Here is a 17,963-nt window from a genome sequence, read left to right as displayed (position 1 = left end):
GTGTGTGTGTGTGTGTGTGTGTGTGTGTGTGTGTGTGTGTGTGTGTGTGTGTGTGTGTGTGTGTGTGTGTGTGTGTGTGTGTGTGTGTGTGTGTGTGTGTGTGTGTGTGTGTGTGTGTGTGTGTGTGTGTGTGTGTGTGTGTGTGTGTGTGTGTGTGTGTGTGTGTGTGTGTGTGTGTGTGTGTGTGTGTGTGTGTGTGTGTGTGTGTGTGTGTGTGTGTGTGTGTGTGTGTGTGTGTGTGTGTGTGTGTGTGTGTGTGTGTGTGTGTGTGTGTGTGTGTGTGTGTGTGTGTGTGTGTGTGTGTGTGTGTGTGTGTGTGTGTGTGTGTGTGTGTGTGTGTGTGTGTGTGTGTGTGTGTGTGTGTGTGTGTGTGTGTGTGTGTGTGTGTGTGTGTGTGTGTGTGTGTGTGTGTGTGTGTGTGTGTGTGTGTGTGTGTGTGTGTGTGTGTGTGTGTGTGTGTGTGTGTGTGTGTGTGTGTGTGTGTGTGTGTGTGTGTGTGTGTGTGTGTGTGTGTGTGTGTGTGTGTGTGTGTGTGTGTGTGTGTGTGTGTGTGTGTGTGTGTGTGTGTGTGACAGAAGTCAGAGGAATAACGACCTGTTATTCAATAGATTAAATTAGTTTAAGAATAAAAAAATAAATACATTTTAAGAGAATCTCAAATACATTATTTTATTTAAGTGTAGGCTATAGTTAATGTTTTATTTTTTACAGTTTTTGTATTTTTCTGACATGGGGGCTCAACAATAAATGACAATCAGAAATGTCAAGTTGCATGTTGTTATTCTAACCAGCTTAGACCCCTACGCTCTGCATCTTCTGGCCGCCTCAGACCTACTCCTATCCAAGCTCCGGGAGGGTCATCAAAGAGAAGTCGCCTATTCTCAGTCCTTGCCCCACAATGGTGGAATGAACTACCCACCCCAGTTAGGACAGCCGAATCACGTCCAATCTTTCGCCGTCGACTAAAGACGCACTTCTTCAACCATTATCTGAATAAAAAAAAATATATCTAACCCTAACTAACCGTACGGTCATGCACTAATAAACTAACCTACACTGTAGCACTCAACACTTTGATGAACATTGTTGCTCAGCTGATAGAGTTGTGCCCTTCCTGATGGCTTGTCGTACAGAACTTGTAAGTCGCTTTGGATAAAAGCGTCAGCTAAATGACTAAATGTAAATGTAAATGTAGTTCTGTTGCATTTCCAATTTATTTATGTAAATTATAAATTGATCAGGTATCGATAAGGGTATCGATAAAGAATCGAATCGATAAGCAGAATCGATAATGGAATCGTATCGATAAAATCCTATCAATTCCCATCCCTATTCATTGTGCACTAGTTTAGATTACATGGTTTGCATGTTATGACTTTGAACGTCTGCCATTTCCACCGCAAAAGACACATACAAGTAGGGCTGCAACTAACGATTATTTTGGTAGTCGACTAATCTGTCGATAATTTGTTCGATTAGTCGACTAATCTAACGATTATTTCTGTCACACCCTCCATCTCTGCTTCCTGTGGGCGCGGCTCCTTTTCCGGGCTCTCAGCAGACTTCTTAGCTTAGCATAACAGACCGACAGTAAGTTTGGGGGAACTAATGGGATAACTGGGGTTGCAACAAAAGTGCAACTAGGGCTAAAAACACAATGAAATAAAATAATAATAATAATAATAATAATAATAATAATAATAATAATAATAATAATAATAATAATAATAATAATAATAATAATAATAATAAATAATATATCCTTCTTAGCAGACTTCTTAGCTTAACTCTTTCAGTGCCACTCACAAGATTTCTCTGTTTTTTTATAGGTGGTTGCGTGCCACTCACGAGATTTCTCGGAATTATTATTATTATTATTTTTTTGCGATCTGAAAAATTATTGCATCACCCGAGCCTACCCGAGTATAGCCGAGCTGCGCCGGTGATCACTGTGGAAAAAAGCGCCCCCCTCCACATTTTCCAGTTCACTGATCCAGCCGGGGTTACTAGAGTTCATTCTGGAGCCTCAGATCCCCGTGGATCATGGAGTTCTACAGTGTCGCGTTGGATCCATACACACGTATCGATTTTTTCGAATGGTGATCAGGAATTGGAATATACCAGTTGGATACCATCTGATGTCAGGTAAGGACTCTATGTTATCAGTGGTAGGATAATCGGAGTAAGTTTGATGAAGTTATAAGCTGTTTTGTGAAATGTCTTCTTTCGGTTTCACTGTAAAAGTCTGTGAGGAAATCAACGGAGCGATTATCAGTGCGCGGCCGTAATGTGCTTGCGTGCACGTATAATATTGATCATCTAGCGTTTATTTGAAAACGATTCATAAAAAGGCAGACGAATATCAACGTTGTGGAATATTCCACTAAAAGACGATTTTCATAGAATGCTCCAGAATGAGCTGTTTTTTATATCAAAACGGGGGCTTTTCTAACTGCTCTGAAACGGAAACGACGCGATAAGAAAACAATCTGCCTTCACAGCACTGACTGGAAAATAGTCTTTGATAATGCGATGGGCAGATTAGACACATAGCCATAATTTAAAACATAGATTAGGCGATATTAACGTTAACATTGGCGCCGATGGTGGCATTCAAGCGGTAAAACGGAAAACCAGGCGTGGCACTGAAAGAGTTAACATCCCAGGGAACTAATGGGATAACTGGGGATGTTGTTTGCTCCTGACAAGTAGGGCTGACCTTCTAAGATTTTTTTGGCAATCGAAGCTTCGGGGCCGAGCTTCGATTTTAATTCGAAGCTCCGGGGGAAAAAATATATATATTATAATTATAATTTTTTTATTATAATTATTTTTTTAATCTTATGTTGTGGGACTTGTACAGCACTTTGGTAAACTTTGTTGTTTTTAAATGTGCTCTATAAATAAAGTGGATTGGATTAATTAATTAAGTAGCCCCTTTCGTGACTGTGACGCAGCCAACAAGGTTTCACTCGGCTGCGCTGCCTGGGTGCAGTGGGGCTGCTCTCACAGCCAACGACATGACATTACATAATTATGTTGCAACCTTCGTCTATCAAGCAAACAATTATATTATATTTAATTTATAATTTATAATTATATCAGACAATGCACCTACAAAAGCAGATGATTACAATTAAATTAGCCAACTTGGTAACACATTAGTCATAGCAGCATAGGCATAGCCTTATTAATGTTTTTAGGTGATTTGACAAAGTTGTTGGAGAGTTGTGATATGCCATTTTCTTCTGGCATATCTGGCACTCGGCTTTTTGGGCATTGTCTTTGCATATTTTAAAGTGTAACCACACGTCTGATGACTTCTTCGTCGACATGTCTGCTGCACATGTCCTTGTTGTTTTCAACACAGATAATCTCCACGTGCTTGTTGTAGAGAGGTGGAGTCGAGGCGCCGCTTACTTTCGTTTCATTGGAATGGAGGCGCAAGATTTGAGGCAAAAACTTATTTTTTTTTTAGACCAGACAACAGCACAACACGACTGACTCTAGACCAGACAAACCAGCACAACACAACTGACTCTAGACCAGACACAACAACACAACTGACTCTAGACCAGACACAACAACACTACTGACTCTAGACCAGACACAACAACACTACTGACTCTAGACCAGACACAACAACACTACTGACTCTAGACCAGACACAACAACACAACTGACTCTAGACCAGACATAACAACACTACTGACTCTAGACCAGACACAACAACACTACTGACTCTAGACCAGACAAACCAGCACAACACAACTGACTCTAGACCAGACACAACAACACTACTGACTCTAGACCAGACACAACAACACTACTGACTCTAGACCAGACACAACAACACTACTGACTCTAGACCAGACACAACAACACTACTGACTCTAGACCAGACACAACAACACTACTGACTCTAGACCAGACACAACAACAACCCTGCTCAGCTACGGGGAATCAGCGCTCTCTCTCTAGACTAGAAAGGTGCACTCAGTAGAGCACAGATGTCCGCCAGGGCGGCAGCCACACATAATAATAATAATAATAGATTGGATTTGTAATGAACTTTTTGTTCACTGGGATCCCAAAGTGCTACACTACATGGTTAAACAGTTAAAAAAATAGAAATAAAATAGTTATTAGTAAAAACAAATTAAATAAAATACAGAATAAAAATAAGATAAAAATAGAACATAGTTAATTAAAAACATAGTATAAACAGACAATTTAAAAACAAAAGCGCAATAAAATTAAAATAAAAAGCTAACAGTCAAAGGCCTTTTTGAACAGGTAGGTTTTCAGGCCTGCCTTCTCTCTCTCTCTCTCTCTCTCTCTCTCTCTCTCTCTCTCTCTCTCTCTCTCTCTCTCTCTCTCTCTCTCTCTCTCTCTCTCTATCTATCTACCTCTCTCTCTCTCTGTTCAATGATTTAAAGTGGCCAAACGTTACAATATAATACTAATTTGTGGCTGGTAAAAAATCTGCCCGGCTGGTAGTTTTTTAAATCTACCAGCCAAATGGCTGGTAAGTCAAAAAGTTAAGTTTGTTCCCTGCCAGCACAACACAACTGACTCTAGATCAGACACACCAGCACAACACAACTGACTCTAGATCAGACACACCAGCACAACACAACTGACTCTAGATCAGACACACCAGCACAACACAACTGACTCTAGACCAGACACACCAGCTCAACACTACTGCCCCTCTGTGTGAGTCTCTTTGACTATGAGAATGTGCGTGCATGTGTGTGTGTGTGAATGTCTATGTGTGTGTCTATGTGTGTGTGTGACTGAATCATAATTGCATTAGGGCATGTTGATCCGTATATAGGCCACTTCAAAAAACCATTCACACGCAATCAATACATGCATTATAGGCCCATATTAACCGACATTGCCGCGTGCGTGGGGGGGGGGGGGGTCTGCAATCCTTCATATATGGCAAAGGTGATTATTACTGACAAGAGTCATTGGTTACGCTAGGAGAGACGTGTGTGTGTGTGTGTGTGGTGTGTGTGTGTGTGTGTGTGTGTGTGTGTGTGTGTGTGTGTGTGTGTGTGTGTATACACACTTGGCATTCATTTAGTTGAAACAAAACGAGCAGCGACAGCTGAGTGTGTGTGTCTTGGCTCAGACAACAGAGAAAGTAGATTTAAAAGGAGCTAAAGCTGAGGTTCAATAGACACAGAGAGAGAGAGAGAGAGAGAGAGAGAGAGAGAGAGAGAGAGAGAGAGAGAGAGAGAGAGAGAGAGAGAGAGAGAGAGAGAGAGAGAGAGAGAAAGAGAATGTGGACCATGTCTGCTTACAACAGTCTATCCCCTGATTCACACACACCCAAGTTTCTGCAGCTGTGTGTGTGTGTGTGTGTGTGTGTGTATGTGTGTGTAGCTCTTTGTAAAATTGTAGTGATGAGCTAAGGCTCTAAGACTGCTTTAAATCACACGTTAAACCCAGTTTAAAGAGCTGACTACTTTCTACACTTTCTGGGGGTCAGTAATTGATTTGGAGGGCATGTGGAGGTCTCTGTGGCCTGCAGGCCGTGGCTGTCCATCAATAAACTGAGGAAGAATAGGAAAGAATAAGAAAGAAAGAAAGAAAGAAAGAAAGAAAGAAAGAAAGATGATGATGATGATGATGATGATGATGATGATGATGATGATGATGATGATGATGATGATGATGATGATGATGATGATGATGATGATGATGATGATGATGATGATGATGATGATGATGATGATGATGATGATTTAATCAATAAAGCCCTGTTTCTTTCCACAGGAACTACCTTTTGAGTAACTGTGTCTCCATCACAGGGAACAGGGTCTTTATTATTTTACCCCCAAAGAAGTACGAGCCCGGCGGGAGGTAATTACAAAAGGTACAGGAACTATGGAAGTGGTTATTGCAGCGCTGAACATTCTTTAATTGCAGCACAAACCAGTTTCTTTGATATTGTTCATTTATCAGTTAATTCATTGTTCATTTATACATTAAAATCAGCCCCCAGCGAATCTCTTAGGTACATCAATAATGTGTCAATAACAGTCTTATGTTTGCAGGTTAAGTATTTAAAGTTCGCTATTGCCCATTACTAGGCCACCGTAATCTGATCAACCGGGAAATGCACACGTCAAACCTAACGTTAGGTCTATGCGTAAAACCCGTAATACAAGTTGATCTACGGACAAAGGTTTAGTTTTTTTTCAGCAAATCTGTTAGTTACAACAACAACATTGTGTAAACTAAGCCGGGTTGTGATTAAAGGTGAAGAATTTCCAAAGCACAGCGATTATCAATAGGGATCAAATAGGATACGACTAACATATGGCGCCACTTTTATTTCATAGTGGATTGAAAATCAAATGCACGGCAAGCCTATTCCTCGACATAAAATGTGCCAATAATTCAACAATCTTGTATAGGATTGTTATATAACAATAATATAATATATTTGCGTGACCAAAAGGTTTTTCAATATTAAAAAGTTGGTCAAAAAATCGAGTTCCTGGCTTGAATTGAACCCAACCGTGCACCCGCTTGCATGTGTGTGTGTATGTGTGTGTGTGTGTGTGTGCGTGTGGGGGGGGCTAGGCTTAGCCGGCCAAACCCATATGGAGCACGACGGTGTCGGTGGCAGAGCACTACAATGTCTTGGCACCTTGCAGGGTCTGAGCATGGGAAGACAAACACACAGACGCTCACACAAACACTTCTAAAGGAGACCTTGGCCCAGACTGAACCTCTCACACCTGTCTCCTCTCGCTCACTCCCTCCCTCACTCACTGCTTCCTCCTCTTTTCCTATACCTCCCCATCTCTCCTCCCTCTTTGTCTGTCTCCACTTTCCCTCTCTCCCTGCTTCCTTCCTCCTCCTTTCCTACACCTCTCTATCTCTGCTTCCTACACCTCTCTCTGCTTCTAGTTCCTACACCTCTCTCTCTCTCTCTCTGCTTCTAGTTCCTACACCTCTCTCTCTCTGCTTCTAGTTCCTACACCTCTCTCTCTGCTTCTAGTTCCTACACCTCTCTCTCTCTCTCTGTTTCTAGTTCCTACACCTCTCTCTCTCTCTGCTTCTAGTTCCTACACCTCTCTCTCTCTCTCTGCTTCTAGTTCCTACACCTCTCTCTCTCTCTGTTTCTAGTTCCTACACCTCTCTCTCTCTCTGCTTCTAGTTCCTACACATCTCTCTCTCTGCTTCCTACACCTCTCTGCTTCTAGTTCCTACACCTCTCGCTCTCTCTCTGTTTCTAGTTCCTACACCTCTCTCTCTCTGCTTCTAGTTCCTACACATCTCTCTCTGCTTCCTACACATCTCTCTCTGCTTCATACACCCCTCTATCTATCTCTGCTTCCTACACCCCTCTATCTATCTCTGCTTCCTACACCTCTCTCTCTGCTTCCTACACCTCTATCTCTCTGCTTCATACACCTCTATATCTCTGCTTCATACACCCCTCTATCTATCTCTGCTTCCTACACATCTATCTCCTTCCTACACATCTCTATCTGCTTCCTACACCCCTCTCTCCTTACTACACATCTCCCTCTCTGCTTCTAGTTCCTACACCCCTCTCTCCTTCCTACACCCCTCTCTCTCTGCTTCCTACACCTCTCTCTCTCTGCTTCCTACATCTCTCTCTCTGCTTCCTACATCTCTCTCTCTGCTTCCTACATCTCTCTCTCTCTCTGCTTCCTACACCGCTCTCTCTCTGTTTCCTACATCTCTCTCTCTGCTTCCTACACCTCTCTCTCTGCTTCCTACACCTCTCTCTCTGCTTCCTACACATCTCTCTCTCCTTCCTACACATCTCTCTCTCCTTCCTACACCTCTCTCCTTCCTACACCTCTCCTTCCTACACCTCTCTCCTTCCTACACCTCTCTCCTTCCTACACCTCTCTCTCCTTCCTACACCTCTCCTTCCTACACCTCTCTCTCTCCTTCCTACACCTCTCTCCTTCCTACACCTCTCTCTCCTTCCTACACCTCTCTCCTTCCTACACCTCCCTCTCTCCTTCCTACACCTCTCTCTCTCCTTCCTACACCTCTCTCCTTCCTACACCTCATTAGATCAGTTAAAGTCATTCAAAGTTATAGCAACCATACCAATAATGCAATACAAAATACAAAAATGTCCTTTAAACAAAACAAAAGCCATTAAATAACCATTAAATCAATGTGATCTAATGAAATGAAATGACATCATTTCATTAAGACATGTGTAGCAGCTTTGCTCACTCTCTCTCTCCGTCTCTCTGCCATTATCTATTCTTTCATGTCTCTATCTCTCTCTATCCACTCCTCTCTCATTCCTCTGGGTCTTGGCGGGTGCCAGGTATAACCGCTCCTCTCTCTCTCTCTCCACTCCTCTCTCGTTCCTCTGGGTGTTGGCGGGTGCCAGGTGTAACAGCTCCTGGCACCGCCTCAGTCACCTCACACCGACCCGCCCGCGTGGGACTGTCTGTGCCAGGGCACCGGAGTCACCCTACGCTCAGTCACCCTATGCTCAGCCACCCCCCCACCCCCCCCCACCCACACACACACAAAATGTGAGCTAAATAAGAACGGCAAGAGGCCGCTGCCAAGTGCTGGCTGGGCTAGCTGGCTTATTAGCAGAATAGTGAGAACTCTTTCTTCATCTAGCTGTGTGTGTGTGTCTGTGTGTGAGAGAGAGAGAGAGAGAGAGAGAGAGAGAGAGAGAGAGAGAGAGAGAGAGAGAGAGAGAGAGAGAGAGAGAGAGAGAGAGAGAGAGAGAGAACTAATGAAAAGCAGACAGAAGTCTGGCCTCAGACTAAACTATACTCGATGATGCAAAGAGAACTGTTGGCATTCACCCAAAGAGAGAGAGAGAGCGAATGTGGACAGAGTGAGTTAATTTGGCCAGTTTATGGCGTTATTAAAACAGTCTAACATTCTATAACAGGGCTGTCCTCAGCACAGGAAATACTGCCTCTAATTGTCAAATAGTCCATTTAAATGTTTAAATGGACAAATCTGTCACATTCTATTTCCAATGGTGTTGTCCTTGTGTAAGTCAATGCAATAATGCAGAACGCTTATAATCTTCCAGGAAATGTGTGAAACAAAAACACAGAAATTACTGATCATATTTCAGACACTAGGGACAAATTAGGAACTAATTAAGAAAGAGGGGACAGCTAAATCAAATAGAATGAATAGATCAATACAAATGTTATTTTATTGGATAGAGTACTAGTGAAGATGGATAGAGGGAAACTGTGTGTGTGTGTGTGTGTGTGTGTGTGTGTGTGTGTGTGTGTGTGTGTGTGTGTGTGTGTGTGTGTGTGTGTGTTGCGATGACATCAGTATGACAATAAAGTAAATGTTTAAATGTACAGTAGGTTAAATATAGGTCTAATATAACTGTTTAAGATAAGTCTAATATAGATTTAAATATGGGTACAGGAACAACATAATATTCCTTTCTCCATCTCAGGCAGTTTGATGATGTCATATTTATGGATGGGAATCAGAAACCGGTCCCAAATTGTCCAATCCATCAGAATTGTAGGCCTCCAAGCTTATCAATACATTTTATGGATGTCTGCATGTTTTTCTGACATGGTGCACATCTGGATATTATTATTATTATTATCATTATCATTATCATTATCATTATCATTATTATTATTATTATTATTATTATTATTATTATTATTATTATTATTATATTTGCAACAAGGAGTCACGGTAGAGAGGAAGAAGCGGTCCAAGTGTTCGTTGTAATGTCTGTAAAATATAATTTTCAATACTTGCTTGGTGTCATACTTAACCAGACATGCTAGTTACCCTCCACAGCGACTACCACCTCCATGTTGAAAAGAAACTGTCAAATTAAAGGGAGGGTATATTTTTACGACAATAGACTAGGAGGTTGAAAAGAAAAACTATATATATTTTATATGAACAAATAGGTGTCCTTGTCAATGGTAGGATTTTGAGAGGCCAGATCTTTTGTATGGACCCAAAAGGCTTTTTCCTCACAGACGATTGATCAGGAATCAATAAGGGAATTGATAAGCAGAATCAATAAAGGCATTGGCATGATCAATTCCCATCCCTAGTCATATCGCCTCTCTCTCTCTCTCTCTCTCTCTCTCTGTGATGTTGTCTATGTTGGGGCCATTTCAGTGTCCTGACCATCCAGTCTCTCTCTCTCCTGTTTCAAAGGCCATCAGATGAAGGGTTTAGAATGACTAGGTTCAGATTAGAGCATTAGGATCAAATAACAGCTATGGGACGATCCAGGCAGGTGTTTCACTCATTCACTCACTGCATATATCTTTCAGAACAGACGGACATCTGGTCTAGTCCGGCCCCCTCTGGAAGCCACACCCCCAGCTTTGCACAGACGCTTTGATGCTCTGTGTGCTTTGATGCTCACACACACACACACACACACACACACACACACACACACACACACACACGCATTCCCCAAAAAGTTTCTCCAAGGCATGCACACACACAGGCCTGTGTGCATACACTATTAACTTGACAAACAACACATTAGTCAGTTAACAGGTGAGGGAATGGGTGAATACTGTCAGATGGGAGGAGACACACTCAAATATAATGTGTGTGTGTATAACATAAGGTGAGGAGGCAGTCAAACGCATTGACAAACTAGAAAGGTGTGCTCAGTAGAATGTGAATCTCCACCAGGCCGGACGCAAAGACACACAAAAAAACACTAAATTATCTCCATATAGTTATTAGCATTAATGCTAACAACCACAAAGACAAACGCACTACCATTATAGTTATTGGCATTAGCATGTCAGAGAGAATAACTCCCTTTGACCTGGACTTTGGATTGTGTAACTCTGCAGACGTTCTACAAGCACTTCCAGCTGTACAACACTAAAGGTAAGGGGAAAACACAAAAGGCATAAGATGGCCTCTTTAATGCATTTGTATAGAAACAACAGTAGGTTCACTATGGCACCATGTTGTAAACAGCAGCCAGGGAGCAGATGCCCTGAGGCTCTCAGCAGTGGACCTGTCTAGTATCGCCCTCTTGTGTTCAAAAGGTGTAACTTTATACTGAATATCTACAGGTGCATCTCAATAAATTAAGACTATTGAGGGAATATATCGATTGCCTCCACGCCGCAGTGATTCATGCAAAAGGAGCACAACCAAGTATTGATTGAGTGCATATACTTTTCAGTAGGCTGACATTTCTGTAATATATAAGTAATATTCAAATTGTATCAGATACTTAATGTTGGGTTTTCATTAGCTGTAAGCCATAATCATCAACATTTAAAGAAATAAAGGCTCGACATATTTCACTGTAATGAATCTATATAATATATGTTTTTCACTTTTTGAATTGAATTACTGAAATAAATGAACTTTTCCTCGATATTCAAATTTATTGAGATGCACCTGTATTTGAATGGACAATGATGGAAATTAATTCCAATAAAATGCTTGCCACCGTCAGATTTGAAAGATATTCCACAACGCGGGTCCCTGGCCTGCTGTCGGACCATGTGCCCATGTTCATCCACCTCAGAGATATGCATGTTTATTTTCTTGTCATCTCTCTCTGAGACACGGCCTGGTGGCAGGTAGGGGTTCAGCGCCTTGCTCAAGGACCCTTCCACAGGGATGGAAACGTTGGTCCTCATTTGCGAACATGTCCGTAAGTACCTTTGTAAATATCTTGGTAAAAATGTTGTACACATTCACAAAAATCCTCCTCCGGATTCCTGAACGCGTGAAACGGTCTTCGTAGGTGGCCAGAAGCAACGCAGCTGGGTTCTCATGAATGAAAAACCTCACTCATTCTTAAACTGGAAGCGTGTTCCCGTCAGGCCATGTGAGCGGATCGGAGCGTGAGCGGCGCGGGGCGCGGAGCGGGCCGTTTTGACGTGAGCGAGGAGTGGGTTTTAAAATGAGTCGGCGCGACGTCCGGAGCGAGAGTTCTCCTCCGCTCCAATCCACTCCAGGCCGCTCACAGTGGTTTAACACTGTTGATGTAATATATACATGCAGTACAATGCCAAAGCAACAGATGGCGATGTACAAACATGAAGGCCATTTTCAACCAATGAGAAGGGTTCAGGCTTCGTCACTGTAGAGACGCCCACCATAGATATCTATGACGCCCACACTCACTCCTGTTAAAAAAAGTATCGACGCCATTGTTGTAGTTTGAGCTCATTTACACCATGCTCCAAAAAAGAAAAAGAAAAACTGCGAGTTGTGATTTCAACCCTTCATTCGCATTTCACTCCTAAATTAATCCATACAAATTGGATACATTTTTTAAAAAACATTAGCCTACAACCAAGGCTGTACAGTGCGACACAATGTCGTGGTGCTATGAAAGAATCTGTCTGCAATGAATGAACTTACTGCGATCACCGATAGCCTGAGTGAAAAAAAAGATTTGCGTGTGGAGTGAATCTGGGTCACGCTCAGGCCATGTGAGCGGATCGGAGCGTGAGCGGCGCGGGAAGCGGAGCGGGCGGTTTTGACGTGAGCGAGGAGTGGGTTTTAAAATGGGTCGGCGCGACGTCCGGAGCGAGAGTTCTCCTCCGCTCCAATCCACTCCGGGATGCTCACACAGTGGTTTAACACTGATGTAATAATATACATGTAGTACAATGCCAAAGCAACAGATGGCGATGTACAAACATGAAGGCCATTTTCAACCAATGAGAATTGAGAAGGGTGAACCTGTGATATCCTGTTCAGGCTTCACTCCTCCTCCTTCACTCACTCCTGTTAGAAAAGTATCGACGCCATTGTTGTTGTCGTTAGCTTACATGCTAACGTTAATGGCAGCGACCATAGCATTGTGGCTTGGCTAACTATCATCGCTTAATAGAGCTAGTGAATGGATAAACAACGTTATTTAACATTGCAGAATGGGTACAATTACAATGCTGCTCAATACAAACAATTGTTAAGGGGCCCAGGGGGTGTAGACTGTTGTAGTTTGAGCTAATTTACACCATGCTCCAAAAAAAAATAAAAAAAAGCCGAGCGATCTGGCGCGGGGAGCGCTCGATTCAAGGTGAGTGGGGAGCGAGCGGAGAGCGACTTGGGGGCGGGGTCAACATGAGCGATTAGCGGAGCGGACCAAGCTTTAATGAGCGAAGAGCGGATTTCTCGGCCGCGCCGATCCGCTCACGTGGCCTGGTTCCCGTACACCTGAATTTGCATACAGACACTCCCCGCCAGCTCCTTATAAGGCCAGGGCTGTGTGCAAAAAGAGAAGCGAGAGGGTCTGCATTAGGTTCATCCCCCCCCGGCCTCTCACACTCACACTCAGGCCCAGTCCACACGATCACGGGTATTTTTGACACAGAGGTTTAAAAAAAAAATAAACCTCCGTACACACAGTGGTTTAAAATAATAACCGCAAACTGTAAAACCCGGCTACCGAGTGATGTAATATACATGTAGTATAATGCCAAAGCAATAGGTGGCGATGTAGTTCAAACATGAAGGCCATTTCAACCAATCAGAAGGGTTGAGCGTGTCACTACGTTATAACGTCCTGTCCACAAAACAGAAACCCGCCATCTTTAAATTGCTCGCTTGAACATATTAGCATTATTTGAGCAAGAACAAGTGCAATAAACAAAAAAGGATACATTCACTGTGTGTTCTGCGTCATTTGTTGATGAAACAAAACCAACATCAACACAATTTACCACCAAGAGCGGAGAGTTTAGTTTCACAAAAAGATCGCTGGTTTTGTTAGCTTACATGCTACTATGCTTGGGATTTGCCATTATAATAGTTAGCATTGCGGCTAGCGTACATTAGCGTAGTAACGTTACACATGGGAGACTATCTTGCTGGACACAAACATTGTTGATATAGCAGTCTGGTTAATGTTGTTATATCGCTCGCCATTGATTGTACTGGTAACGTTAACGCTAGTAGAATGAATGGATGAAAACTTTATTTAACAGATTGCAGAATGGGTACAATACAATATGGCTCAATACAAACAATTGTTAAGGGGATGCAGACCAGAAAAAGACAGCTCTGCCATAAACACTGGAAATAATCTCGGTTACTATGTCCACACGCAACCACTGAAACTGGGATGCGCCCAAAACTTCACCCTGGACTCCGGTTTTCAAAGACCACGGTTGCAGTGTTCCAAAAACCCGGATGCGTGTGGAAGAACAGTGCAACTGCGCACATTAAATCACAGTTACATAACACCCCGCGTTCGTGTGGACAGGGCCTCACACTCACACATGCAAAAACAACAGATCGCTAACGCTGTCGCGTCCGTGACAAAGACGGGCAGGAGCACTTGGATGGTCCCCGGGCGTGGCTCACGCCACAGCCCTCGTCTGCCCTTGGGGGGGGAAGGACGACGGGATGGGTTAAGCGCAGAGGAGTATCGCATCGGCGATCCTACAGACGATGCATGCGTGTGTGTGCCGGTGTGTGTGTGCCGCTAACATTGAGTGTCGTTGCATGCCAATTAAAAGACCTCTGCGACAGATCCTGCATTATTATTATTACACACAAGAAAACACTTCTCTGCATCAATGCAAAATCCAGCTCTCATACAAAGGCTTACATGCCTCCATTTCAATTTAAACACACACCCTCCCAGGTCCACACACACACACACCCTCGCAGGTGGTCCACACACACACTCCCAGGTCCAGACACACCCTCCCATGTCCACACACACACACACACACGCACACACTCTTACCTCTTCTTGGCTGGGCCATCCTGACAGTATTCACCACTACCATCTTGGTGCGGTGAACCGTCATCCTTGTGACCGCCCTTTGACCCTGAGCCATTCAGCTGTCCATTGGCTAAGGAACCTAGGAGGGGGAGGGGCACAGAGGATTAGGTTTAGGGGAGCTGTTGGCACCCTTTGAGCAAGGCACTAAACCCTTGTTAATGACTAACCCTGCACTCTTGGTGAAATGCCTGCATGTATTTGTGTCTCAGGTATGTGTGTTTCATTGCATTAATATGGTGATGGAGGAGTGAAACTACAATTAATTAATTCATATGTAAAAGAAAGAAAGAAAGAAAGAAAGAAAGAAAGAAAGAAAGAAAGAAAGAAAGAAAGAAAGAAAGAAAGAAAGAAAGAAAGAAAGAAAGAAAGAAAGAAAGAAAGAAAGAAAAAAAGAAAAAGAAAGAAAGAAAGAAAGAAAGAAAGAAAGAAAGAAAGAAAGAAAGAAAGAAAGAAAGAAAGAAAGAAAGAAAGAAAGAAAGAAAGAAAGAAAGAAAGAAAGAAAGAAAGAAAGAAAGAAAAGAAAGAAAGACGAGACAATTATTTCTCATAACTTCAATAAAAGTGGGAGTGTGGCTGGTCTGCCGTTCTGCAGCTGGATACTATTGGTTTGTTTTGGCAAAATTCTTCTGCTCTGTGTGACAATAAATAAATTAATGATATGCAATTTAAAACCAAAACTACGGCCTCAGTATGAGTTTAAGACGTGAACATGGTCATGTTTGTTGAAAAAAAAAAAATATATATATATATATATATATTTTTTGATCGGATCGGGAAAGATCGGTATCGGTAAATACTCAAAATCACATGATCCGATGATCGGGATCGGATCGGGAGCAAAAAAACGTGATCGGGACATCCCTAGTTTGTAGGCAACTATTGGCTGTTGATCTGTGGCCATTTTTCCTCCTCAGACTGAGGCTAATTATTGTTAGCCGATTTAATCAGTAGGCATATTTTCTAACTGTATTCCACATCTGCCTCCGACAGTGACACACACACACACCTATCCAACAGCCCCGCCTCCTCACACACACAGTGCTGAGTGACGACTAAGCACTCATGTCCAGGAAAAGAGATGAGAAGGGAGATAATCTCCAACTGCAACCGGTTTTGATCAGACCACCTTGTACTTCTGCACACACACACACACACAGAGCCGATAGCTTCCTATCTAAAAGCAGTGGTGGTTTTGTGCTAGATAGGACACCTCGGGCAACACTGTACTTCACGTGACCTGTGCCGTAGAGGCCAGTTAGAGGCCCACGAGTTACTGTGCATCTAAGTTACTACTGGTTACTGTGCGTCTGTAGAGCAGAAAAAAAATCTCTATCTCTACTCTCACTGCTCAATGAACAATGGACAATCATCAATGGTCACAATGGTCAAAGCAAACCAAGATCTCATTGCTTCAACCGCTGCCAGTGACCTCTCTCTCATTGGCTGCCTAGTCCCAGAGTCTTCAACCCCTGATGGTGACCTCTCTCTCATTGGCTGCCTAGTCCCAGAGTCTTCAACCCCTGCCAGTGACCTCTCTCTCATTGGCTGCCTAGTCCCAGAGTCTTCAACCGCTGCCAGTGACCTCTCTCTCATTGGCTGCCTAGTCCCAGAGTCTTCAACCCCTGACGGTGACCTCTCTCTCATTGGCTGCCTAGTCCCAGAGTCTTCAACCCCTGCCAGTGACCTCTCTCTCATTGGCTGCCTAGTCCCAGAGTCTTCAACCCCTGCCAGTGACCTCTCTCTCATTGGCTGCCTAGTCGCAGCGTCCCTGCCTCCCCCTCATCGGCAAGCCCAGTGAAACTCCATTGGACTGATGTTGTAGCAGGGTTGTGTCAGTCAAAGTGCCGCACTGTAAAGAGCCGTAATAGTCGGTGTCAGACAGAAAATAAACGAGGCGGATAATAACAGAGCGTGCAGCGTTGTTTCAGGATGAGAGGAGACTTCAACGATCCTCTGCTAGGAAACACAGCTACTGTGTTAGAACAAGTTTCAACATTGTAGGATCAGATACAGAGAGAGGGAGGGAGGGAGAGAGAGGGGGGAGAGAAGGAGGGAGAGGGATATAGAGGAAGAGGCAGAGAGAGATAGAGGGGAGAGATGGAGATAACGAGGGAGGTAGAGATGTTTGAAATGGATGAGAGAGAGGAAGAGAGAAAGGGGAAGGGAGAGATGGATGAGAGAGAGGGAGAGAGAGAAAGAGGAAGGGAGAGATGGATGAGTAGATCAAATGACAGAGTGAAAGACAACATTTATTTCCTTTACACAAAGATGAATGTGGTGCTTGAGACACACAATGGCAAGCAAGTTTGATACATTACACAATCTGTCAAAACTGAGCAAATACACGAACAGGTGCTTGCTCTCATATGTGCAGTACAAATATACCTACTCTCTCTCCACACAAACACACACGTGGTGTCTAGAATTTAAATTGGCTGGCAAATATAAAACTTGGCAGGTAAAAAGATATATATATATTAGGGATGCACCGAAATTTCGGCCACAGAAAGTTTTCGGCCGAAAATGGCCAAAAATGCCCTTTCGGCCGAAAGAGTTTTTTCACCGAAAATATATCACCGAAACAGAAACAACCTGTAACCTAACGCGTGTTGTTGTGATGATGTCATCAAAACGCGGCTTCAGTCATTACATGCTTAACGTGAGCTCTTCAGTCCTGCATTCTGCAGCATGTGAAAACTCCTCTTGGGACTCGTGCTGTTTCTATGTAAACTCCGCGCGCAATGCTTTATATCCTTATTTACTATATGCTCGTCGCGGTTAATCACTGAGTGATCTAATATGCATATTCTTCAGAGCGAGAGGGGGGGGGGGGGGGGTTGTGTTTCTCACATTGACGCTGTCTGTCGTTGATAATATAATCTGAAGAGCATTATTATTATCATTCTCGAGCATACACGTTGCACGTCTACTGTTCCAAAGTCTCTCTCTCTCTCCCTCTCCCCCTCTCCCCCTCTCCCTCTCCCCCTCTCTCTCTCTCTCTCTCTCTCTCTCTGATTGATTGAAAACTTTATTAACAGATTGCAGAATGGGTCCAATACAGTACAGCTGCTCAATACACACAATTGTTAAGGGGATGCAGACCAGAGAAAGACTTTCGTCTTGTTTACATCAGGGTCCCCCATTTTCAATTCATCAGGACATATATGACATACATGACATACAGATA

General features: G+C 43.2%; 1 protein-coding gene across 1 annotated transcript in view; it reads right to left on the bottom strand.

The window, feature by feature from the left end:
• Positions 1 to 17,963, bottom strand: part of jarid2b (jumonji and AT-rich interaction domain containing 2b) — a 303,218-nt gene that overhangs the window by 118,888 nt on the left and 166,367 nt on the right. The window contains exon 3 of the mRNA XM_084312574.1: positions 14,738 to 14,855. Within this exon, the coding sequence (XP_084168700.1) occupies positions 14,738 to 14,855 (118 nt within the window). The remainder of the gene's footprint in view (positions 1 to 14,737; positions 14,856 to 17,963) is intronic.

The sequence above is a fragment of the Notolepis coatsorum genome (assembly GCF_963971535.1).
Source record: "Notolepis coatsorum genome assembly, chromosome: 4".
Classification (NCBI taxonomy): Eukaryota; Metazoa; Chordata; class Actinopteri; order Aulopiformes; family Paralepididae; genus Notolepis; species Notolepis coatsorum.
This window is presented reverse-complemented; position numbering and strand designations above follow the sequence as displayed.